The 27,017-nt window shown below is 37.3% G+C and overlaps 1 protein-coding gene across 5 annotated transcripts in view; it reads left to right on the top strand.

The window, feature by feature from the left end:
• STARD3NL (STARD3 N-terminal like) overlaps window positions 1-27,017 on the top strand; it is a 63,717-nt gene that overhangs the window by 3,483 nt on the left and 33,217 nt on the right. For 2 of the 5 annotated variants that reach the window (XM_081147918.1, XM_081147919.1), the window contains 2 exons: window positions 22,021-22,079; window positions 25,306-25,588. In XM_081147918.1, coding sequence (XP_081004044.1) covers window positions 25,364-25,588 — 225 coding nt within the window. In that variant the 5' untranslated portion in view covers window positions 22,021-22,079; window positions 25,306-25,363. Of the gene's footprint in view, window positions 1-14,303; window positions 14,425-22,020; window positions 22,080-25,305; window positions 25,589-27,017 lie in introns of all 5 variants that reach the window. The other 3 variants (XM_081147916.1, XM_081147917.1, XM_081147920.1) reach the window with 2 other exon arrangements.

Genomic DNA, 27,017 nt, shown 5'->3' with positions numbered 1-27,017 from the left:
TCATCTTTGAGAGAAGCACTGGTATGCTTTTCTTGGTTTCGATTCATCCTTATTCTTTCCTTTTTCAGCTAAGGGTCTGACTTCTACACTTACCAAGGGGTTGTTGAGGAGAGATTGTCGCAAATAAAAATCAATGTTGTGTGTGTTTATGGTGTTAGAAAAAAATTACAGCAATTCCACTTTTTAATATTAAAGATAAGAAAGCTAAGATCAAGAGAGACTAGCCACGGACCCCTGCAGTGTTGGGCTAGAAAGCCTGGTCAGTACCCCTGGTTCATAGCAGCAGGAACTTGTGCAGGTCATTGTTGGTTCTGATGCCCTACATCAGAACTCCTGAAAGCCTTTCACAAGTGTATCAGCACAGCTCAGTCATCTCTGGACTATTTTGCTTACTTTTCTTGTGAGCTGACCTGGATCTGGAAGATACCTCTTATGGTGACTTGAGATCAAAGCAGGACCTCTAACCAAGGATCCCTGACTGAGCTATTGAAGCCTCAGGATCTTCTGGGCAGGCACTGGGGAAGTATCAGGTTTGGTGGGCTCTTTGGTTTAAAACCCTCTCTTCTACTTCCCCTCTCATTACAGTTTTCCAAAAAAATATCTTGGACTAGTGGGCATCCTCAGTGTATTAAACTTGGAGTTTGGAAGAATTTGGCCTATTGCCTTCTTATAAGTTATGGTAATCACAGGTTTCTGTTTCCTGTATTTTCTAAAACATTATACTTTTCAAATATTGTGCATTATTGCTTGCCAAAGTATATTCTTGTCTGCTTTTTGTTTCAGGAAAATATATTCTCATAATTATTTTTGAATTAATCACTTGTTTGTTGAATTAATGATGTGGAACCAGAAAATTTTAAGTACATTTCCCTATCTGTGTGGTGGTAATATTCATCAAAGATAACACAAGGAGCTCTTGAGCTATTACATGTTACTTCAGCTGAGGTGGAAACACCAGCCAGGACTTGCTTTTGTTGTTATTGATAATAACTAACATCGAGGGCTACCTCTGTGCCGGGTGCTCTTCTAAATCCTTTATTTTTGGATTTCTGATCCTCAGCACTATTGACATTTTGGGTTGGATACTTTGTTGTGGGAGCTGTCCTGTGCATTGTAGGATGTTTAACAGTATCCCTGGGATCTATCCACTAGAGGCCAGTGGCACCTCCCCAGATCATGACAACGAAAAATGTCTCCCCAGTCTGAGACACCTTGAGAACTACTACTTTTTATATAAACTAATTTATTCCTCCCAACAACCCTTGAGGTAGTTGTATTATTATTGTCCTCATTTAATAAGAGGAGAAGCTGAGGCACAGAGGAGTTAAGTAGTTTGTCTAAGGGTACACAATTAGTAAGCAGTTGTGAAACTAGACAGTGTTCTTTGTAGAACCCTGGCCTAAATGCAACCAGCTGAGACTGGGCACCAACTATTAGGGATCTAAAGACCTATGTATATAAACAGGGAACAAAACAAATGCCAACAGGGACCAGGTAGTACTGTAAGTAAGTGAGGTGGCTGGGTGGCAAATTGGAAAACTGCCAGATTGGAGTATTTCCAGAATTACCTGTTTCTAGAAATTTGGATTTTATTTGTGTGAAAAACTCTCATCTTATAATACTGGAAAGTAATTCGATGTTTAAAAAACATAATTTAAGCCAACAGACAGACAAACACTGTCACCTATATATGGAGAACATTTGACTTCAGGCCATCAGTTTGCAGTTTTTTCTGTGTAGACTTTGCAGCAATGTGAGATTATAGAGAAGTATACATTCATTTGATTCTGTGTGGAGGGCAAAAGTTTCCTTCTTTGAAGGCTCTGGAAATGAGGATGGCTGGGGTAGGGCTTCTAGACTAGAAGTGCTTTGGTAAGTCAAAAGAGTGAGAATTAAAGCTGGCCATCCATCACACTTGGAACATTCAGTGCTCTGCTGCTCAGTGCAGACTCAATTTGAAAGTTCTGTATTTCAGCAGCATCATTCATAACTATTTCTCTCATGACCTCTACTTGTCCAGGTTTTAAAGTAAATATTTTATAGGACATTGAGAAAACATAAATTCTGGAATTCAATAGCTTCATCCTTGAGAAATGAAATACAACCATACTTTACTTTGTTGACAGCCAGTAGACAGCTGGGTCTGGGTTTAACTTTCTTTGAATGACCAGGCTCTCTGCCTATATTTTTAGTAGTAGAGGGACTCCTGCTGGCCTTTCTAAGTGTTTTCCTTGTCCTTGGAACCCTAGCCTCTGTAGTTGAGCCTGTGTGCCAGCATGCCCCTGCACCTGGTGTGAAAAGCTAGCTCACGCTCACATGCAGACTTTCCATGGCCCTTGTAATCTGTCCTCACACTCCTGTCTGGCTCCACTTCCTGAGGCTCCCTCCTGTGCCAGACTGCTGTGGCTCACTGCTCCGGGACATGTTCCTGCTCCTTCTCTGGTTTCACTTTCCTCTGGCCTACCTCTTCCTTGCAATGTATTAGTCTTTCATATCTTTCCAAGTCATACATTTTTTCTTAGGCAACCCTTTTCTGGTCACAAGAACCTAAAGTTCAATCTTCTGTGTATTATAATTATTTTGTGCTTTGATTCCTAATTATTGGTATAATCACTTTACCTCCTTTAAAACTGGATTCTACTTGAGGATAGGGACAGTCTTTTTTCTCTTACTTTTCCTTACAGCTGCTAGGATAGTGTTTTACTTGTGATAGATACTTAATACACATCTCTCCATTCATTTGGGTTGGGTAAGTTCCCACTCATATAGAGGTTTCTTTCTCTCTTTCCATATATTTATACCCGTTTATATAGTGTGATGTCAGAGTGAATTCACTAAATAACATTCATAATATGTTAGAAAAAAAGATGATCAAATTAATTGATTTGTGGAGGTTGGGGCATTTTTATTAATTCCATTGTCATGTGTAATAATCAGAGATTAAATATTTTGGGGTTATATAATATGATGAAACTCCTGACATGTATAAACTTGCCTAACTTTAGTCAGCAAGCGCCCAGACTCCATATGTTTATATAAAGATATCTGTAATACATAGATTTTACATACAAATTAAATGCCTAATAAACACATGGTCAGGCATTTCCCTGGGTTCTAAGGATATAGAAGTGTCTTCTAGGAACATTTGTTATACTACTGAGAAAAAGACATGTAAACATATATAAAATATATATAAAAGAGTACAGGTGCTGTTAAAGAAAGATATATGGAATATATATTATACCAGCAATTTTCAGTCTTTTTCATCTCATGGCACACATAAACTAATTACTGAAATTCTCTGGCGCACCAAAAATACATTTTTTTGCCAATCAGACAAAAAATAGGTATAATTTTGATTTATTCATACCAGACGTCTATTGTTGGCTGTCGTCATTTTTTATTTGACAATCTCTAAGGGACAAGAGGTCAGTTCCCCTGACTGAATAGTCAGGTATTGCATGTTTTAAAAATTCTTGTTACGCCCGGTTGAAAATTGCTGTATTATACCAATGGGATCAGAGGTTTCATTGAGGAAGTGATACTTAAGCTTCCTTGAACAATGAATAAGCAAGCTTATTACTGCTGTTAATTGTTTGGTGGTTGGATGAAAAGGCATTTGAGACAGAGGGAATATTAGGGCAAAGTCATGGATGGCGAAACCTCTTCCTGTACAAGAGAACTGGATATAGGTTAGTACAGCTAGAGCACTGGGTGTGCAGGAAATGGAGTTTTGAGTAGAGGGATAAAATTGTTGCCAGAGAATTGAGTGGGTGGAATTTCTTCATCCCTAGTAGGAGTGGGATTTTTGTGATATCTTGAGAAAAAAATTTTTCTAAGATACTTAAAGGAGAAGGAATGGTCTTTATTTGCATGTAGTTATATCCCTCAGTTGTCAAAGTCCCCTTTTCCTTAATCCATTCCTGGAAAAGGTGCAGCTGGGGCTTTAGTAAAGCTAGAAGCAAAGCCAGTGTCTAGGGTTTTCAAACGTTCCCTGGTGGAGATGGGTCCAATGTAGCATCAGGCTAGTTAAATTCCATTAGTCCGTTGTGTGGAGTCCACATGGCTGTGGGCCACTTGGGCGAGTACAGAGCATGTGAGCCCCACAAATGAGGAATGCCAGAGGGCCAAGAGCACCAAGAGAGCACCAAGAGAACGAACTCCCTTTGTTCAGGAGTTTAAATATAAAATCTTCTCCACACTTGCAGTGGCCACACCTATTCTGGCCAGTGACTGACTCCCAGGTGTGGTTGATAGCTGAGCACTTTCCCATGTCACCCAGACCTTACTAGTCATGCCTCTAAATTGCAGCTGTCCTTTGCTCCTTTCCAATTATTAATTAATAACCAGCTTATTTCAACAGTATCAAATTTTTTTGATTTTCAACAGTATCAAAATCAAGTTTTCATTTTAGAAAAACTAGCATGATACTAGTATGGAGAATGTTTTGGAGATGAATGAGACTGAATCATTGGAGTAATGTGAATGAATGTTGATTGGAAAAAACATGGAAAAGACCAATGAGAGATATTAGGGGGAATGACATGGTCACTCATTTTGGCATGTTTAGAAAATGGAGTCAGCAGCAGAATCAAATTTAACACATTGTCTTAATGATAAAAGCTATAAATAAGATCTTACTGGCAATTATTGGTTAATTTTTTCTTACCTTAAACATTTTGCAGTGTTTACAGGTAATATATATGTTAAACATCAATATCTGTATTTTTAAGTCATTTATCATTTCTTTTTGATTTTGTAATTGTTTATCTTTTGTTCGATAATTTGAGAGCAAATTTCTTGAGAGTGCAACTAGTTTCAAACCTTCATTGAGGACCTTGTGATCTTAAAGGTCCTACTACTTTTGTGATATCCTCTGCCTCTATACATGTGCTCTGAGCCCTTTCTTGTTATTAGGCTATAATTCATAATCTGTTTTCTCTTGTTACATTGAGTCTTATGTTTATGTGATTCTGTTTTCTGAATCACGGAGCTAGGTTGATAAAGTCATCTGATGCTGTTCTCTTGAGGGTTTGGTTTCTTATGTGACAGCTTAAGAAGTCTGATGTAAAAAGACAAGGGTACTGATGTTTTTTAAATCTAGGCATCAAGATTTTGAGATTTTCTTATCTGTCACATTCACCAAGCTTTTGACCTCAAACCTTCATTGATGGTAGACATTGGTAATATTTTTGTGAACTTTGTGTCATCCTTGTATATTGAAGTATAGGAGCTAATATATATAACGTCTGCCTATTGGTAGATATTCCTCGGCAAAGGTGTGAATAGCATTCCATTTTATTGATTTCCTCTAGTTTGTGAAACAGGAAGTAGGCCTCCAAAAACTCCAGGGGCTGCTGATGCTACATCTAACGCAGCATTGCTATTAGTGTGCTACTTCAACCAGCTATAGAGCCACTACAGGAGCAGAGAGTAGAAGATGGCTCTGTCAACTAGAATGACATTTGCAGGATCCCTTATCTCTCCAGAGAAGAAGTCTTGTATTGTTGAATGAAGTCTTCTATTGTTTAACTCTGAATAGCCACCTTGGCTTTGCTACCTACTCATCATTTGGCTACTTGAACTTTAGCTTGTTTTCTTTGTATAGAGAAGATAGGTATAGGGAGGCTATGAAGAGTGTGTGATGAACACATTTTTAATTCTAGCCTTTAAGAGAAAGAAAGTAGTTACTAATATAAGTGTGTACTTTTAGCCACCTTCTCTTCCTAGGAGGGCAGTAAGCTCATTGCCTTGAGATATTAATGATATTCAGATCAAGATCAATAAGATTGCCAGTTCTGTCCTGAGAATTGAGAGCATTTGCTTGAAAATTGCACTTATTACAAGCAGTTAACTCAAGGTTTTAACTTCCATCTGTATGCTGTTGACTCCCAAATTTCTATCTCTAGCGCACGCCTCTCCCCTGGACTCCTGACTTATATCCAATCACTTTATTTCTACTTGAATATTAATAAGCATCTCATACTTCATATGTCCAAACTAAACTGATATTCTCCTTCAAAGTTTCCCCTCTTCTGTCTTCTCCATTTCAGTAAATGACTCCATCCTTCCATTTCCTCAGGCTATAAATCTGCCAGTTTTCCTTCTTTCCTTCCTTTATCCCATACCCCATGCCCATTCTGTCACCAAATGCTTTTGGCTCTGTATTTAGAACCAATCAGTTCTCACCACCTGCACTACCACAACCCAAGTCTACTAAAGTCAATATATAATCTCTCTTCTTGAATTATTGCCATAGTCCACTAACTGGTCTTGCTGCTTCTATGGTTCTCAGCTGGAGAACCTCTTAAAGCTTTAGCTGGATCATGTTTCTCTTCTACTGAAAACCTTCCAATGGCTTCCCTTCTCATTCAGAGTCTTTATCTTGGAGTATAAGGTCCTCTGCCTGTTGTTACCTTCTCTGTTATCATCTGCTGCTACTCTTCCACTCTGTCATTTAGCTCCCGCAGAGCTGAAAGTTGATGACCTAGTTGAACTCCTACATGGCCAATTCTACCTCTCCTTAGGGCTTTGCCCTTACTGTTCCCTCTACCTGAAGTGTTCCTTCTCCTGGTACCTGCCTGGCATTTCTTATCTCCTGCTAGTCTTTACTCCACCATCTCATTGAGCTCATTCTGACCACTCAGTTTAAAATTACAATGCTCCTTGCCCAGCCAGCATGGCTAAGTGATTAAGCATCGACCTATGATCTAGGAGATCTTGGTTCAGTTTCTGGTTAGGGCACATGCCCGTGTTTCGAGCTCGATCCCCAGCAGGGGGGGCATGCAGGAGGCAGCCGATCAATGACTCTTTTTTATCGTTGATATTTCTATCTCTCTCTCCCTCTCTCTTCCTCTCTCTGAAAGCAATACAAATATATTTAGAAAAACAAAAATTAAATAAAATTACAATGCTCCTTTATTTATCCTCTCTCTCTTTAACTCTAGAAGAAGGTAAGTTCTGTGAGGGTAGGAAATTTTTTCAGTTTTGTTCATTGCTACATCCCTACATTGCTCAGATGAAGACCTGAAACATTTTTGGTGCTCAGAACATATTTGTGGATTAAATAAAGTAGATGTAGTATATTCTTGGCAAACTTTGAATTTTCAGAAATTATCCAGTTCAAATATATCAAATATATTCTTAAATCTGATAGCGCACATCCAGATTCAGTTTCTCAATATGTTTGTGTTTTTTTTAAAACAAATACCTGTACATGAAAGATGTGTTCAGTTTATTTTTTTTTAAATATGTTTTTATTGATTTCAGAGAGAGGAAGGGAGGGAGAGAGAGAGAGAAACATCAATGATGAGAGAGAGTCAATTGATTGGCTGCCTCCTGCATGATCCCTACTGGGGATCGAGCCTGCAACCTGGGCATGTGCCCTGACCAGGAATTGAACTGAGATCTCCTAGATCATATGTCGATGCTCAACTGCTGAGCCACACCAGCTGGGCTTAATATATGTTTTAGTTTGCCTCATAATCTATGAAAACATTGGTGTGCATTTACTTAATCATCTTTAAATCTTAATATTTCTAATTTAAATGCCAAGTAAAAATTCAGTAACATTTTTAATATTGCTATAGAAATAGATTACTTAGAAATTAGGTTGCTATAAGAACAAGTTTGAGCTTGGAAGATAAATTAGTGTCAGAGGAATGGCTTAAAAATACCATAAACATTTTTTTTCTGCCTTAATTTTTCCAAGTCATTGATAATAATTTCTGAGTAATTATGAATCTTGAAGCAGATTGTCAAAAGGTTAAATTCTGTTTATGGGTACACGATTACTTTCATCTGCTGATATTAACAGAAATTAGTGGATTCGACAAGACTGTAAGAATGATATAGAACTTTAATAAAGTGCCCTTATGTGGGAGGAAGAGGGCAGAATGCGTAGCAGTGAAGAGTGAGCAAATGTAAAAGCTTTCATTATATCCCAAATAAATGTAAACAACACTAGAAAATATAAGGTCTAGAAAATAGATATTTGGAATAAAACCATGGAAATAATATATAGAGATATTAAATTCTTAAAGAAAAGTAAGAGAAAGAACAGAAGGAAATGCTGTTGAAGCGTAAGTACCCTTGTAGTAAGTCAGCTGCATGAATAAAACAACACTTGGTGTGTGCCTGAGTCTTGATGGGTGATGCTTTATAAAAAATCTATTTCCCCAAGTGTCTGGGAGTTGTTTAAGTACTAATGTATGGAACGAATGAAGGACAAATTTGGCTTTTATATACTCAGAGTAAAGTGATACCTTGTACACATTTTCACCACAGAACTAAGCAAACTAGACCCCAGACCATTGCACAACGTACACTCCACTGTTTCTCTTAAGCCTTATAACAACAAAAAGACCTTCTTAGGTACTTGACATTGGCTCAAGATTCAGACAAAGTGACTCCTATCTGCAGTCACAAGCACTTTAGAAATCTTTAACTTCTACACTCAAATCCCCATTTGTGTCTAGGTGATTTAATAGTTATATAAAAGGCAGAATGATTTGGATACCCAGAAATCTTATATAAGTTTTCCTTTAAATCTTTCACAAGGTCTCAAACTGCTGTGTACAGAATTATGCAAAGACATGTACAAAATACATGTCCATTCTGTTTATAGAATTATTTAAGAGATTTTCTAGGAAAATTTTGGTTCTTTACCTTGTGTTCTGATGAGCTCATACTCATTGCAAAGTTAAGTTAATGATTTTTTTGGTAGTGAAAATTTGCCTTTACTCTCTTTGATATCTATATATACTGCATATGCATATATATACTGTTAACCAAAGAAGAGGTTCAGACTGTAATAAAGAACAAAAGGCATTTATTTGAGCAAAAGGATTGCAGTTTGGGAAGTGCAGATTCAACTAACTAGCAACCCAAAATGCTCTCTGGATAGAACAAAAAAAGGGTTTATAAAGGTAAAAACCACAGAATGTAATTCTTTCATAAAATGAAGGATTGCTTGCTAGGTTACCAGGGATTGGTTAATTCCAATATGCAAACAAGGGAGGTGAAAATTACAAGAAAAGAAGTGATTCCATATATGTCCATGTGTCAGTTATTCCAGGATGTTTATGGCTCCAGGATGTTTATTACTGGCCTTGAGCTAGGTTTAGCAACAGGTTTAGCAACTTACTAGCAGCTCTAAGAACTGAGGCGCAAGATGTGCATAGGCCCCACTTCCTTAATAGCAGCCTCCTGAGTATTTTACATTATTATCTTAACAATTTTCATTCCATTTTATTTTCTTCATTATCAATACTATATACACATTATGTTTGAATATATTTATTTTGTATCTATGTTTGTATATACTGGATGGATGGACAGGTGGACCAAGCAAGCAACTCCATTCCAAAACATCCATATGTCCTTATGTTTTTCTGAACTATTCTTAAGTTCTGTATATCATGGCACTGACCACTCAGTACTCCAGCATGCATCTCCTAAGAAGAAAGGTATTCTCTTACATAACCAGGACTTCAAACCATAATCAACTCCCCAGTTGTCTTTTGTAGCTTTTTCTTTCTTTTATTTAAATTCAGGATTCAGTTTTGGCTTGTGCATTGCAGTTGATGGTCATGTCTCACTATGCTTTTTTAAGTTTGAAAAGTATCCATACCACTTTTCCTTCTTTTCTTTTTTTTTCACATATTGACCTCTCTGAAGAGTCCATTATAGCTGTCTAGTAGAATGTCCCATGTATTGTGTTTGTCTGATTGTTTCTTTATGACTAAATTAAGATTAAACCTTTTTTGAAAGGGTATATCATAATTGATAATTGATATCATGTGCTTATTGCATTACATCAGAAGGCACATAATATCATCTTGTTTCAGTATTGGTGATACTGTTTGATTACCTGGTATAGGTGGTGACTGCCAGATCCCACCATTGTAAATGTGAGGCAGGATAGCAAGAAGCTAGGAAAATTCCTGGACATGTGGAATGGGGAAACCGAAACAAGAAAATTAAACAAGACCAAACAATCTGAACAACCTACAGCCAACTAGTGAACTGCAATACCTTATCTGTCCTAACCAAGGACACTTGAGAGCAAATGGTTTATATCTCTCCTCCCTAACCAGAGAACACATAGCTTAAATCACCCTGGTTGGGAAAATAAAGAACAGAGACCCAATTAATGCCATTTGTGCCAGCCAAAACCAAGGACAGATGAAGTTGGGAACAAAAACAAAAACTTGATTAGAGCCAGACAGACCTAAGATAAAAGTAAAACAGTAAAGCAGACCAAAGAATAATCCCAAACTACCCTATATGCTCGCTTTGATGCATCGGCATATTACAAATGTACCTGGAAAGCTGATGAATATTCTGCCGAGACCCTCTCCTAAGATTCTCACCTATAGAAGAAAGGTAAAAACCCTCAAGACAAAGACCCAGGGCAGGCTCGCTTTAGAGCACACCCATGTCCCTTCTCGAGCATGAACTTTTCACTTCCTCCTAAATTCTAAGAGTCCCCACCAGGCTTGCAACCCAGGGAGCAGCTTGTCCAAGGCTTACTCTCTGATTCTGTCTCCAGGGCCCACTTTTCCTCTGACTTTCCAGTGAGCTAAAAGCAGCTCCACCTTGGCCCACTTCTGTCACTGTGACTGTTACTTCCAAGTGAGCTAACAACAGCACCCCACCTTGGCTCACTTCTTTCCTATAACATTTCTAGGGAGTCAAAGCAGAGCACTGCCTAGGTTCTCCTATTTCTTTTACCCTAAGTCCTTCCTTTGTTTCACTGTCCCTAGCTTTAATAAATGTACTCTCAGAGTCACCTGGACTCGTGTTGTGCAATCTTTCCTACACAAAATCAAGAACCTACACACTACAGGCCTACCTGAGGCAGACCACTCTGGGCCGGTCCCCATCCGGTAACAAAGGTATTTTATCCCTTAATGAAATTAAGTAATCTCAGGGATAATAATTTGAGACTATAAAGATTCTATTTCCTAACAACCTTTTAATAATTTTTAGCATCTATTAAAAATCTTTGCCTAGTCTTGGCCAAGTGTCTCATTTGGTTGGAGCATCATTCCCATTCACTAGAAGGTTGCAGGTTTGATCCCAGGTTGGGGAGCCTATGGGTGGCAACCAATTGATGTTTCTCTCTCTCTCTCTCTCCCTTTTTCTCTCTCTAAAAATCAGTGAAAACATATCCTTGGGTGAGGATTAAAAAGAAATCTTTGCCTAAATCAGTTACTTCAACTGTGGATTACAAACTGTTGATTTTTCTAATTTTATTATTTCTTCTACCTTTTCTATTGGGCATTTTTTCTGTAACAGAAAGCTTCTACTCCATTTCTCTTTTATACAGTATTACTGTGGACTTGTGGAACTTTTTAATTTTTCCAAATATAAATTCCAAACATTACTGTCATTACTCATTTTCATGTTCAAGTTGTCCCACATTGGCCAGCAAAAACTCCTGAAGACAGCCTGTACAATTCTTTTCAGATGAATATGGCATTTTGTGTCTTCTCTAAGAAATCTTTGCCTGCAAAAAGTTTGTAAAAATATCTTCCTACATGGTCTTATATTTTTGCATTGTGTGAGTTCAGGTCCAATGTTTGTCCTTCCTTCCTTCCTTCCTTCCTTCCTTCCTTCCTTCCTTCCTTCCTTCCTTCCTTCCTTCCTTCCTTCCTTCCTCCCTCCCTCCCTCCCTCCCTCCCTCCCTCCCTCCCTCCCTCCCTCCCTCCCTCCCTCCCTCCCTTCTTTCCTTCTTTTCTTCCTCTTCTTCTTTCAAGTTTGATATCTGGTTGACCCAGCATCATTTGTTGAAAACAAACTGTCTTTTCATCATTGGATTGTGTTGACATCTTTGTTAAAAGTCCAATGATCGTATTAGTGCTGGACTAATTCTAGGCTCTCTATTATGTCCCATTCATCTATTTGTTGATCCTTATGTTAGTTTCACACTGTTTTCATTACTGAAGCTTTATAGAAAGTCTTTAAGTTAGTATGAGTTCCAATATTGTTCTTTTTCAAGATTGCTTTGGCTGTTCTTATTTCTTTGCATTTCTATATACATTTTAGAATTACCTTGTCAATTCTACAAAAGCCTTGATGGGATTATGATTGGGACTGAGTTGGATCTATTGATCAATTTGGGGAGAATTGAAATGTTAACAATATGAATTCTTCATATCCATAAACATAGTGTATCTCTCCACTTATTTTCATCTTTTATTTCTCTAAGTAGTGTTTCGTAGTTTTCAGTATTAGAACTTTGCATACTTTTGTTAAATTTATGCCTTAGTGTGTTATATTTTTTATGCTATTTTAAATCTCCCCCCTTTTTGTCTCTAGTTTTTTCCCCCTCCCCAAATGAAGCTGAGAATGAAGGGACTAGTAAATAGGTGAATCATGATATCCTAAGTGAGCTGTTGGTTTCTTTAGGGAAAATGTAGAGCAAAAATAATCTTGATGCAGCATTATAGGAGTCATTATAGAGGTTTGTGTACATTATTCTCCAATAGGTATAGAAGAAAGAGTAGGAGGAAACAAAAGCTTGCCTAAGGAAATGACCTTTGAGTTAAGGCTTATAAGAAGGATAAGAGCCATAGAGATAAGGAGAGAGAGTAGTGGCACTCCAGGTACAGAGAAGAATACAGAGGTTCCAGAGAATATGATTTTTTTAAGGAAACTGCTTGTGATTTTTAGCTTGGTGAAGTGGTACTGGAGAAGTAGATAGAATTAGTCCGTGTGCTAGTTTAGGCAAGATTAAGGAGTTTGAGGTCTGCTAAAGGTCTCAGTAAACTATCGTCAACATAAGAAACATTCAAACCTGTAGCAAATTTTTGTGAGTTTATTTGAACCACACTGTTGACAATTGCTGAGAAGCAAGATCTCAATGGGTTGAGAAAATGCTCCAGAGAATGGCAGTTTTGCATATTATTTTATACATTATAATCAAAAGAGAAGACATAGTAGGTTACATGAAATCCATTGGTGTTATATTAGGGAGGCTGGAGAAAGCCTAGCAGGGGTCGGAGTGGAGGTGGGGACCTCTGGGATTGGATAAAAAGTAAATGTAGACACATGCCTCTTTTACATAGGTGGGATACAGGATAGTTAACAGTCAACAATTAACTTAAAAACAGTAACAGTAAGAGGATTTGTGATCTCTGCCTTGGTTCATTGGTTGTACCCTGAGAGGTCTAGAAAAGGGGTAGTTACCCTGACTTTCCAAAGGTATGTTATCATAAATCAAGAAGACAATAGACAGGCTTAATTAAGGTAAAGATTTTGTCAGGGAAGATTCTAGTCTAGGACATGACTACCTTCCATAAACTGCTTTTAGTTAAAAAGTTTTAATTTCACACCATTCTATGTGGTTACTTTAGGTCTCTGAGTTTGTAAGTCCGCCATGCAGGCCTTCCCTGAGCTTGTCAGGGTTAGTATGTGGCCCCTTTTTATCCACACTATTTAATAAATGACCTTATAAATATAATTTGCTTCTCTAAAAAACTTAATGGTGTTGGTAAGAATTTTTTTTAGTTCATGAATACATTTATTTTTTTGTGTGCCTTGTCAGTTTTTGCTTGTTTTTTCATCACTTTTAATATCTTTTTGTACTTTTAATTTTTGATGTATCAGATCCCTTTGTAGATTTTTTTAGAATTTCCTCATCCTAAAATTATCTGTTCTTTTATCTACAATTTCTTCTACTACATAACCCTTACAAATGGCTACTTCATTCACTTAAAAAAAATTCACTATATTTTGATGTGTAGATTTCTTTTTTCATGTTATTGTCATAATTAGCTAGTTATTAATATTAATAATAGAGAGCAAAGGGGAGGGCAGAAATTATAAGCGTGGTCATCTGGACAGCTCCACCAGGAAGCTGCAATTTCATGCTACCCAGGAAACCACCAGTCCATTCCATGCAGATCACTGGGGGAAGGGATCCAACAAAGTGGAAGGTGGGTACATGCACAGTGAAGTTAGGGTGACATAGGGAAGGTGCTTGTTTGTCAGTCTACCCAGGGAAAAAGATAATTAGTTAGGGGGTTAGAGCCACTGCAAGCACATGAAATCTTGAGAAGGTAAAGTCCCCCAGACAAAGAGTCCTCTCCTGAGTTTTGCTCTTGTGCTCTTGTTCCCTTACACTCTCTTGCTCTGTGACCCACACTCAGCCATGAACCTCCATAGCTGTGTGGCCTTAAGCAGACTCTATAGGCAGCATGCTGGACTGGACTGAGCTTTAATATGGAGTGGAGACTCTGGGCAGTGGCTTTAATTCTCGCTCTGCTAAAGACAAGAGTGGACTTTCTCCTTTGCAGAATGTAGGCAGATGTGATATTGGAAACCCAGAAGTTGGAAATAAAGATCACTCATCCTCCCGTGTCTCAGGAAATTCCTTTCCTTGCAACATTTCAAGAACTCCACTTCTATTGGTAACAGGTGAGGACACAGAGGGCACCCCACCAATAAACACATGTACTTGAATGACTATTTAATAATTTTATTCCTTTACAACTAAATTTTAATGACATCTTTATCATCTGTAGATTTTTTTGGTTTACACAGTTTTTCTTGACAGAAAATCTTAGGAAAGTAAAGATCAGATGGTGATTTATAAGTAATGAATGATCTTGATCTTAAGACCATCAAGTGCCCTTGATCTTAAGTGCTTTTATTTTTTAATTGAATTAATTCTTGATGTTTGATAAATTTCCTATTACAGTTTAGATTTCTGGATTATACTGATAAATCAACAATGTGGTCTCTGTGTCCATACTTGTAGACCCTGAAGATTCCACACACACTCCTCTCCTGTTTGCCTCCAGTTCCTTGTCTCCCAAGGCTGCTTGTCAGTTGCCAATTTTCTTTCAGCTTACATTGTTGTTTTTCTTATATTACTAATGTGTTTCCCTATGTCCCTTTCAAAACCTGAAGAATTATAAATTTGAGAGGGACACACTTTTAAAAAAGTGGGAGACAGATGTCTAGCCAATCCCCCCAAATTAAAAACCAGTCAAAACATCATGATTTCATAGCTTTTTGCCCTAAATGAGCTGTGAGTTGTGTTTATGCATGCTTTTGAAATGCAATCAAACTTTTTAATCCTTACCCAAGGATATGCTTTCACTGATTTCTAGAGAGAGGAAGGAGGAGGGAGAGAGAAAAAAAAACATGCATGTGAGAGAAACACCTATTGTTTGCCTTCCACACTTACCCGACCAGGGATTGAACCCTCAACCTAGGTATGTGCCCTGACTAGCAGTCGAACCTGCAGTCTTTTGGTGACAGGACGACATTCCAGTTAACTGAGCCACCTGGCCAGGGCTGAAATGCAATGAAATATTTTAATGAGTAAACAAATATCTGCCTTTCTATTAGATTTAGTTTTTATTTACATAAGTTTGACTCATTTATGTGATGTTTCAGGAATACATTCTTGTACTGAGTCCTACTTATGGCAGCTGTTGTGAGGCTTAAATATATAATTAATGTATGTTAAGTACTCAGCACTGTGCCTGGCTTAGTCTTAGAGTAAAGAAACGATTGATTTTTTTTTTATTATGTTGATATATAGTATACATTGTTATATAATAAAATAGTAATATGTTAATAGATGGGACTAGTTTATATTTGTGTTGTGTTCTTGCATTGTGTGTTCTTGGTCAGATAATGTCAGTATTATGCTACCTTTATTTAATGATAGGATAGCTCTCCTTTTTAATGTTCTGGAGCAATTTATAGGATTTTATTTATATTTTATTTCAAATTTTGAAATACCTATCAAAATGTCTGAGTCTAGTTCCTTTGCTAAGTAATTCTTTGTCGACTTTTTCCCTTTTCTTTTTGGTATGGTTCAACCTATTCAGGCCATCTTTGTCTTCCAGAGTATTGACTTTATGATTTTCAAATGCAATCACTGTAAAGTATCACTTACACTTTGAAAAATAACCTCTCCTACAGTGGTACTTGTATTTCATACTTAGCCTCTCCCTCCCAATCTAGGTTTGTCTATTTGCTGTTTTAAAAGACAAATTCTTGGGTTTGTTTATATATTTAAAATTTGTGGAAATGTTTATCCATGTACAAAAGTAGAGAGTGTAGTATAATGAGTCACATCTTACCTATCCCCTGGCCCCAGCTTGGAAAAATTGTCATCCTCCTTTAGGATTTACTTATTAACTATAGCTCATATTTGTTCTTTTTTCATATTTTCCCCCATAGGGTAATTGTGGTTCTTGTTAATTTATTACTTATATGCCCAATTCTTTAATTTTGCTCCTTATTTAAAAAGTAATTTTGCCCTGCCCAGTGTTGCTCAGTGGTTAGAAAGTCAGCCTGCACACCAGAGGCTCGCAAGTACGGTTCCCAGTCAAGGGCATGTACCTGGGTTGCAGATTCAATCTCCCCGTCCCTGTCGGGGCCTATGCAGGAGGCAATCAATTGATGTGTCTCTCTTACATCAATCTCTCTCCCCCCTACCCCCTCCCTTGTACTCTCTCTAAAAAAATCAATGGAAAAAATATCCTTGGGTGAGGATTAACCAAAAAAAAAAACCACATTTTCTTTTTCAAAGAGTAATTAAAGCATTTTAAGGAAGTGAATTTGATAAAAGTTCAAGTTTGAAAGCTTTCCCCTATTTTTACTGTCACTGTTTTCTAAAAAGGTTATTTAATTTTTAAATATATTTCTGTTATTTTAAAAAATATTGCTGTTTTAAACTTCTGTTTTGTGCAGTTGGTTCTGTATATAGTTTCTAATTGCAAGACTTATTGAAATACATATTTTTTAGTAGTCTAGTTTTGTGATTAATTTTGTAGACATGGCATATTGTATCCTCAAAATAGTATATAGTCTATGATTGTAGGGTTAAGAAAATAATTATCAATAAATTATAGTATTCAAATAATCTGTCCACTGATGATCATTGGCGCCAATTCAGCACCAACAGGAATCCCTAATTAGGGTGCCTTGAAGATGGGAAAGTTTATTCAGTGTAAAACAGCTCAATTATGATACAGTAGGTCTGTGAAAACAGCAGGGCTGTGAATTGGCGCTGGGGCCAGGCCCCTCTCTGGCTAGACAGCTCTGCTCTGCTTTGCAGGTCTGCTCAGCTCCAGTCTGCTTTGCATTGTGCTGGTCCTGCTCCACTGTACTCTTTCTAGCCTGCCCATTCTGTGCCAGTCTGCTCTGCCCTGCTCCTATGAGACATGTATGGCATTTGATCTCAGCCAGGGAAACTCAGTCTTCAGCCTTAAATGGAAAGGGAAAGTGTGCTTCCCAAGCCAGAGAAGAGCTGGCTTATATAGACAGTCTCCACTCCAGTCCTTGATTGGTTCTCCTCATTTGCATGAGGACTTCAAATTTTCAAAGTGTGATTGGTCCAAATGGCACTCTCCTGATTGGTCAGAATGGAGCCATTCTGACTGGTTGGTGAAGAGGCTGATGGGGATATAGCTGTGCAGCTCTGATTATTGGACTGGGAGAGCCTCAGTCCTATTTTGGTTGAAATAGAACTCCAGGAACTCCTTTATAAGGGATAGCTCAGACAGCAGAAACACAGTGCGGGCAGGCAGTTCAGTGAAAGCTTGTTCCTGAAGTGCAGTTTGCATGTGAGTTCCCTGCTTAGAAATGGCTGCTAGGTGTGGGTTTGTTTTGTTTTGTTTTGTTTTTAAATTTAAACCCAGTAAAGCCACCAGGAGCCTTTCTTGGTAGGTATCATCTTCTTCAGGGTTCACACTGCTATATCCATATTTATCTCTTTAAAATACCAAAAGATTAAAAAGTAAACTCAAAACTTCCCATTTGCTTAGTTTTTAAAGATACATTTTGAATCTCTGTTCTTTCTGGTAAGGCATACATTGATACTGAATGGTAAATCTTAAACTTGGTTTTTTAGAAATCCAAATATTAGCTGTACTTATTGAGTTAAGAGGATATATGTCAGAATCTTTAAAGCGTACCTATGCATCTTGAGTTTTTGAAGATTTTTTGTACTTATTAAAAACCTTTAGCTGAACTGTGTAACTCCCCTGTTTATTGGTTATGAATTAGTAATCAGACCAAAATACTTACAAGTCAGATTTAAAATAAGCAAATGTTTTATTACCATTGCACAGTCAAGTTCAGTTATTATATCTTTGGTTTGAGCCTGGTAACTGGTTTTATTATTCTACTAAAGTGTAGGTAATTGGTATTTTAGTTTATAAAGAGATATTGGAAGAATACTGGAGTGCTGATATACAACTTCTTATAATTCTGTTTTGGAACATTACTGCTTGTGTACTATATACAGAATATGCTAATATTTTATATTAGCTAACTACCATTAAGATGATACCTGAATGGTATCTTTAGAAGTTCCCAAAGAGCAATTTTGTACCCGCTAATGCTATTGTGGGTCATCAGGAGACATCTAGAGTCTACCTCCTAAAAAGCTTCTCAGTGCTATCACATTGGTGACTTCCTTAGGGTTTGAGTACAGCCCTCCCTCTTGTTGATTGAGAAACCTGATTTGTCAGCTTCTGTTGACAGAGCCCAATGGAGAGTGGCTCTGCCTCATGTCAGTAGATGCATGTCTCAAAATCTGCAGTGAACACCATAGCTGCCATCTAGACTAAATGTTTATTTCAAGCTTATCCTTCTGTTTTTTCCCTACATAGAATATCATTTTAATAAGAAACACAATTTTAAAAGGTTGTGGGAGGTGTACAGGGAATTATTAAATTGTTTAGTGTCTAAAGGCACTGATCATACTCTTATGCCATTATCTTAATTATAGGAATAATTTGGCAAGTTGACTGAAGATACGTAAAATTCAACAGGCAAGGTGCCCCTACTTGAAGAGTGCTAGGCTGAGCTACCATTTGCTTGTGACAGTCCTTTTCCTGTGTTTTCCATGTGCCTTTCTTATTGGCACACGTACTTCTTTTTCTCTTTAGATCTGAATGTATGTCATGTCAACTTATTATCATATCTTGACCTTTGAGCCAGTTTGCTTCTTTAAGGAACAGCACATCTGCCCTTGATTCATTATGTGTTGAATTCATAGTTTAACTCTCAGAGGGCAGTATTATTATTTTAGTTGTTTCAAAATTCTCCCCTCTTTTCCTCCATTGTAGCCTTGATGATATAGGCACATCTATAAAAAGCCTTGCAGAGTTTCCTACATACACATAAATCTTTTTTTCTCTTTCTTGTTAAAACTATTCAACTTATTTTCAATTGGCAAATTAACAGGGATCTGCTGGCAAAATTTCATTCATTGTCTCAGGAAAGATTTTTAAAGTAATACCAAAAAGTTGGTTGAGTGATTTTATTTAAATGCTTTGTGGAATTTTTCACTTACTACTTTGAAGTGAGGTAGGGTGATGGAGAGGAAAAAGTGGAAGACCCAAATTTTAATCCTAATATATGTCTCTTAGGTGGGTGCATCCCTAGAATCCACATAGGCCTCAGATTCTTTATGTTTTAATCTGTAAGGAAACGTTTACTTTATAGGCAAGAATAACTTTGATAACAAAAATGAAGAAAGCTGTGAAATAACAGGATGGGGGACAATCTTCAGGGAGTAGGAGTAGATCAGAGTGGCAAACTCAGATGCCTCCAGGCTAGGTCAAGACTAAGGCCAATGTATGCCCCATCTGAAGAGGTCAGTAGCTTCTTGGCTTTTTTATCATGGTGATTCTATATCGTTCAACTTTTCAAGAGAAACTGGAAATCTGCATTTTTATATGAAAATTCACTATTTAAAATGTTAGCAATTAGTTTGAAATCTTTAGAAACACTGTATAAGACCAAGCAAAACATCTCTGTAAGCCAAACCTGCTCCCTAGGCCTTTGGATAAAATGATGACTGAGGTCTTTCTGAATTAATTATTTTTAGTGTCTGTTGTTGACACTCTCTCAGAGGAGAACATGCAATGTCCCGCCTGTTTCCAGTAGTAGTACTGAGAAGGCTGGGTGGTTGGGTTGAGAGACTTAGTTTGGCTGCCACTACTAGGTGCCTACAGGCTCTCTACTCCTAGAAAGGTAGAGAAATTGTGGGACTTGTGTAAAATGCTAGCAGTGGTAGCTACTGCTCCAAAGCAGCTGCTATTTACCATCCGGGTAGTATCAATTCTGTGCTGAAGCAGGTGAAGCTAACGTTATGGTCCAACTTTGCACCCAGGGTGGGATCAGTGCAGTAGAAGAACTCCAAAGATGTAAGCAATTCTTTTGGGGGAACAGAAAGACTTCAGAGTTGTTTGTTTTGTTTTTGTTTTTGTCCCATGTGGGAAAGAGATCATCATTTAGGAAGCTACCAGTATAGATGGGGTGGAATTTTTCTCCAGTACTAGAAGTGTGGAATAAAGTAAAGAAAATAAGGTTTCATGCTGTAAGTACAGTTGAAGTGGCCCTCAGATAAGCGAGCATAAGATAAGACCACCTGTGCCTAAGCTGTAATGAGTCACTAGAGCAACCTGTGGAAAAATAAGAATGAATTACAAGTTTTTGCTAATCACAGATTAAGAGCATGCAAATTATTATTTGTCAATTAGCCTATTTTTGCTAATGTGAATAACTCTCAGTCTTATCCGGGTCTCCTTTGAGAAGCTAATGAAAATAGTAGTCTCTCTTTCTAGAAAAAAATGCAGATAATAAAATAAACTTTTTAGGCTTTGCTAACCATATAGTCTCTGTTGCAGCAATTCATCTCTGCCATCTTAGTGTGAAAGCGTACACCTGTAGACAAAAAGAGTGGGTGTGGTGGTGTTCTAATAAAACTCCATATTCTAAAACAGCAGGCCATATCTAACCTGCAGGCTATAGTTTGTCAACCCCTGATTTAGAACACTGATAGCTGTACTATTAATCAACAAATATTCACTTATCTACTCTTCCTCTTTGGGTGGAGTATACAGCCCAGCTCTATTGGCCTTTGGGTTTGAACTTGAGATCTACTTTGGCCAAGAGAATGTAGGCAGACATGATGATGTATATACAGAGATTTTAAATGTGTTTACATGGTCTAGCTATTCTAATGTGCTTTTGCCAATTGCTGTGAAATGAACATGCCCCTGGGATTTCTGATCCAAGAAAGAAGACAGATGTAGGAAGACCTAGACCTTCCACCCACCCAACACAGTTTGAAGCCAAGTTCTAAGCACAAGCCTGTAGCAGAGTTGCCCAGCTGAGCCCAGACTGGATCAGCTGAACTTAAGGCAGCCTGCTGGCCTGTGAGCTTGAGAATAAATGTAGATTGTTTTAAGTCATTGAATTTTGGGATAGTTTGTTACTACAACATAACTGTTGAACTAGCTGGCTAATATTATACTACGGTAGAGGATAGTTATCCATTTAGATAAAACAGTAACTACATGAATTTCATTTTCGAAAACCAAAACAACAAAAGGGGATTCTCAATCTCCTCACAGAAATCCGAGAAAATGATAGGGAATGTTTTTATTTTATAATCCTCGACCCCACTCCTCATCCCCATGCTTTTCCCTATGGTTGGAATAAATCTTGAGTTGTAGATTTAGGTTCCTTCATGTACAACTATTCAATACTTAAGAGAGGCATAGCTTTCCTTAAGCCAACCCCAGAGAGGATCTCAGTACCAAGAACTGAATATTTAATACTTCTTAAATTGTATCTGGGTAAATACCCGAGTTCTTCCTCAGAAACAAACAGTTGTAGTCGCCTCAGTTCAGCAGAGAATTTGAGATTTTGCTCTGTGCTAGTTTCTGTTACGTCTGGTAGATAGAATTTATTCAACATTTGTTTTGTTCATACTGTGTGCTATGTACTGTGGTAGTCCTTGGGGCCCAGGGATGTATAAATCAAAATTCAGGGCCTTCAGACCTGGCCAGGTGCTCAGTTGGAGCATCGTCCAGTACACCAAAAGCTTGCAGGTTCTATTTCCAGTTGGGGCATGTACCTAGGTTGCGGGTGCGATCCCTGGTCAGGGCACGTATGGGAGGCAACTGATCCATGTTCCTCTCTCACATTGATATTTCTCTGTCTGTCTGTCTGTCTCTCTCAAAAAAATTTCAGGGCCTTCAGGGCGCACGCCCGCTACTAGGAGAAGACTGGCAAGTAAATGGATAATTAAGGTACAGTGTGGAAAGCAGTACCATAAGTGGCATATCCACAGTCCTAAGGGAGCTTGGAGGAGGTACATTTGACCCCGCCTGGGGATTGGAATGTGGGGCGTGTTTTAGGGAAGTCTTCCTGAAGGAATTGACCCTTGCACTGAATCTTTCTGCCTTACATGGTTAGGATGAAGTCCTATAGTTGCAGAGTAGAAAGGGACTTTAGGAAGTATCCTCTTTACACATTCAAAGGAAGCTTTCTCTCACTTTTAAGATTTCTCTCTGTCCGAGAGAAAAATCAGTCTGATTAGAGTCAAGCTGCTCAGAGCAGTCTGTGCTTTGAGTAACTTTATTGTTAAAGGTATGCACCTATAAATACTAGCTAATTAGTACTTATACGCAAACATGTTAAAAATTATATAATGATTCTCATTTCCCAAGACAGGTGTATACCATTGTCTGATGTCAGTTTTTAGTTTGAATTGGCCTCAGATTCCTAGAGTGAGTGATTTGCTTTTTTAAAATTTCATTTTATTTTTTATTCATGAGAAGTTGGCTCAGGGAAGGAGGAATGAATGAGACTAAGAAAATGATCTAATTATTCTGGGAATTATTTTCTTCCTAAAACAGTCCTGAATTTAAATTATGACTTTGTTGAATTTTCTGTAAAGCTTAATGACTTTAAGAATTTAAATTAATTTTTAAATATAGTTGCTAACAGATCATTAGGCTGGTTTAAAAATTACCTGAGTTGCTTTTCCTTAATGTAGCGTGTGTTTTTGCAGAAATATGTCTATATTCATCCAGGTTCAGTTTTAGAGAATAGCCCAACTATCTTTTCCATTCTGAAACGTGTATTTCATCACAGAAAACATATTGTTTACATTCATTTTTGCTTATTGTTTCAGAATTAACTTTTAAAAGTCTGGCAGATAAAAGTAGTATTTTGCAAGCTTTATTTTAAGAGCAAATGTTCTAGGGAATATTGGTACTTCCTCATTGGTACTTCTATCAATATTGGTATTGATCTCATTGAGTCAGAAATTGTGTAGACATAATTTTAGTTTTTGAAACTTTATATTTTCTTTTACAAAGCACTGAAGTGGGCTTCTATTGAGCTTTTCAAAGTACTTTGCTGATTTGCTGACTCTGAGGAGGCAAACTGAACGACCGAGATGCTGTTATCTACTGTTGCCCAGATGGGTTGAAAAGGGAGGGAAGAGCTTCATAAAGTCCTGGGACATCTGTCCAGGATGCTAACAGAATTACATTTGAATTTTAGTTCCTCCTATTGTAAATATAATATGTGCAAAATAAGAAATTTTTTAAAAATATGGAAAAAGTAAAAGGAGGGGAAAATATAATCTCATCAAGTGGAAATAATCAGTATTGAAATATATTTCATAGGTGCATTCTTCTAAAAATATGTTTGCTATTTTACAAAGTTGTGGTCATAGTATGTGTATGTTTGTATTCCATTTAGTATCCAGATTTTAATCCTGTTGTCATTATAACACAGACATTTTCCAAGTTATTATAAATGCTTTATAAGTATTTATTTTAATGACTGTACTGTAATTATACCATGACTTATCTAATTATTCCCCTATTGTTAGATATTTAGGTAGCTTTCTACTTGGGATTATTATAGATACATTATGATAAAGTATTTTTTGATAGAGGGTTTTATTGAAAGATAACACAGTTTATGTATGTGTACATGTACATAAGTATAACGCATTTGAATTTTTCACAAGTCAACACACCATTGAAACTACTGCTTATGTCAATACATTTTTACTAAGTGAGTATAGCTGCGTTAGCTCTACTCAGGCCAGGAAATAGAACTTGACCAAGCTTGTGCCCCTCATCATTCTTCCCTCTCTCTTTCTCAGTGGTAATCATTAACCCTACCTCTAATGACATAGATCAAAATTTGCCTTCAAGGTCTACATTTAATTTCCTTTAGACTTCTAGAAGTAGGGTTAATAGATCAAGAAGTATGAACATTTTAAAGTATCTTAGTTCATATAACCAAACTGCTTTCAAAATGTCATTTCATTTTATCACCACATTGTATGAAAATGTGGAATGGACTTTTGTTTCTGAGTGTAGGAAGGGAGAGAAGTGAGAATCAAGTGTAAAGAGACAGAGTTCTGGACTGTAAATAGTACCAAATGGGATCATATTACTTTAGGGGAATTCTAGCAGTGTTTTGAAATTTTATTTTACCCACCTTGAAAATGTTCTTTATCTGGACATTGCTAGTCATTGTGGCAAAAAGAAAAGAGAGCATGATAAACCATGCACTTGTTCTTAAGATTTGGACTCAAGTGACACACAAACTTCTGCCCACATTACGTTGGCCAAAGAAAGGCATATGCATTTAGTAGAGCCAAGGATATATAATATAATCCTCCCACAGTGAGAGGCACTATAGAGAGAGGAACTGGAACATTTGGCAAACAAAAATACCATCCACCATACCTTCTATTTGATGACTTTGCCTTATCCGTGAGGAGATCAAATCATTTATATTACTAAATCTTTTACTTTTACTGAAGAAGCTCATCCTAACCTTGGGGGGAGGAAGTTCTGCATCTCCACATAGGAGTGTGTAACTACTGCAATTATCAGTGGGGCATTTATGTGTTGCTGAACTTTTTGCAATGTGCATTATTCTTTTTAAAGAAGAGGCCCAGAAACATGCTTAAGTGGTGATGGGGAAATACCAAATACAAAGGTTTACTAGATACCTTTGGAGGAAAGCAATTTCTCTTTAGGACAAAAATTTTTACAGCTTGTTTACACATTCTGGTTACATGCTCTCTGGAAAGCTATTCAGTTAATGTTTTAGTCTAGTCTGTGGGTAATGACAGAATTGTACAAGTTTTTTTCTTGGCACAGTGCGAGAACTGGCTTGGTTTGTTCACCAAGAGGCCTTCTCCAGGTTATCAGGCACACCTTTATGTTATGTGTTATGGTTAACATCACATCTTTATCCTTTACCTCTGTAAGTTTGCATTCTTCTCTATTCTTTTCCATATAGCTGTTTTGTAGTATTAATTGTTAACATTAAGAATTGCTTCTCATTTCACTTTCTCTTTATGTCTTCTTCAAGACATAACTGTTTTCAGTTAAGACGCTCTGATGCTCAGTTAGAGAAACAGTTGCATGGAGGTGGGGGTAATGCTGTGGTGTAGGTGAGCTCTGATTTAACATGGTGTCTCTCTTTTATTCCCCAAAGATCTCTTTTCTCTAGGGATGGTGAAGTTGGAAAAAGGCTCCTGTAACGCCCCTTCAGGATGAACTCCCTGCCAGAAGACATGGAGAATGCTCTCACAGGGAGCCAGAGCTCTCACGCTTCTTTGCGCGATGTCCATTCCATCAACCCTACACAACTGATGGCCAGGATTGAGTCCTATGAAGGAAGGGAAAAGACAGGCATATCTGATGTCAGGAGGACTTTCTGTTTGTTTGTCACCTTTGACCTCTTATTTGTAACATTACTGTGGATAATAGAGTTAAATGTAAGTGGTTTTTCCTATGACTGTATAAGAATTGTTTCCAGAGACAAAACTTAATTTGCTTATTTTTTTCATCATTTCTGTCTTAGTTAATGAATTTCATTTTTTTTTCCAAATGAGGCAATATTTGTCTTCTCCAGCTGAATCAGACATTTCTTTTTCTTTACTGTTATTCTTTAAACCAAACCTAGTTAATTTAAAACTCATTTTGTCTGGGATTTGGAATTTGAATTCATGGTGTTTTGCTCTATAGCACGAATTGGCACACTATAGCCTGGGGGTCAAATTCAGCTGGACTACTTTTATAAATAAAGTTTTATTGGAACACAGCCCTGCCCATCTGTTTACATATAGTCTGTGGCTGGTTTTTATGCTAAGTGGTTGAGTAGTTGTGACTGAGTCCTGTCCCACAAAGGCAAAAATGTCTATTCCCTGGTCCTTTTCAGAAGAAGATTGCTGATCCTTGCTCCAAAAAAATGTAGCATGCTTCTGGAATATGTTTTAGATGCTGCATATACTTTTCTAATTCCCGTACTTAAGACTTTGCATGTATTTTCTCTACTTTTTTGCGAAGAGATTATTAATTTATATTTTATCAAAAAATGTTCTAGAATCATTTGGAGGTTTGCCTATATTTTGTCAGGTTTATGCAGTTATATAGACCAGAGATTTTCAACTTTTTTTTATCTCATGGCACACAGAAACTAATTACTAAAATTCTGTGGCACACCAGAAAATATGTTATGCTTTTTGCTGATGTGACAAAAAAAATAGGTATAATTTTGATTCATTCACACAAGACAGCTATTGTTGTGTTGGCTATTGTCAGTTTTTTTTCTTTACAGTCTAAGGGAAAAGAGGTCAGTGCCCCTGACTAAATAGTCACGTATTGCATGTTTTAAAAATTCTTGAAGCATACCAGTTGAAAATCGCTGGTCTAGACCAGCACTGTCCAATAGAAATACAATGCAAACCTCATATGTAATTTTAAGTTCTCTAGTTGCTACATTTATTTAATAAAAGTAAAAGTAAACAGGTGAAATTTATTTCAATAATATATTTTATTTAACCCAACATATCTGTTTTCTCCCAAAGCCTTGGTTCTAATTTTTTACGTTTCTTACCAATAGTAACAGGTAACCTCTTCCAAAATGCTTTCCTCCCAGGCAAAAGTTGTTTGCTCCCTTCATTTTCTTTTCATTTTTTTTTTGCCCGCGAAGATGTTTATTGATGAGAGAGAAACATCAATGTGAGAGAGAAACATCAATGTGAGAGAGAAACATCAGTCAGTTGCCTTCCATACTTGCCCCAACTGGGGATCAAACCCTCAATCTAAGTATGTGCCCTGACCAGAAATAGAGCCTGCCACCTTTTGGCGTATAGGACGATGCCCAAGCAACTGGGCCACATGGCCAGGGCTGCTGCTTTCATT

Source organism: Miniopterus schreibersii (genome assembly GCF_964146895.1).
Source record: "Miniopterus schreibersii genome assembly, chromosome: 9".
Classification (NCBI taxonomy): Eukaryota; Metazoa; Chordata; class Mammalia; order Chiroptera; family Miniopteridae; genus Miniopterus; species Miniopterus schreibersii.
The sequence above is the reverse complement of the archived record's forward strand: the minus strand, read 5'-3'. Positions and strand labels throughout refer to the sequence as shown.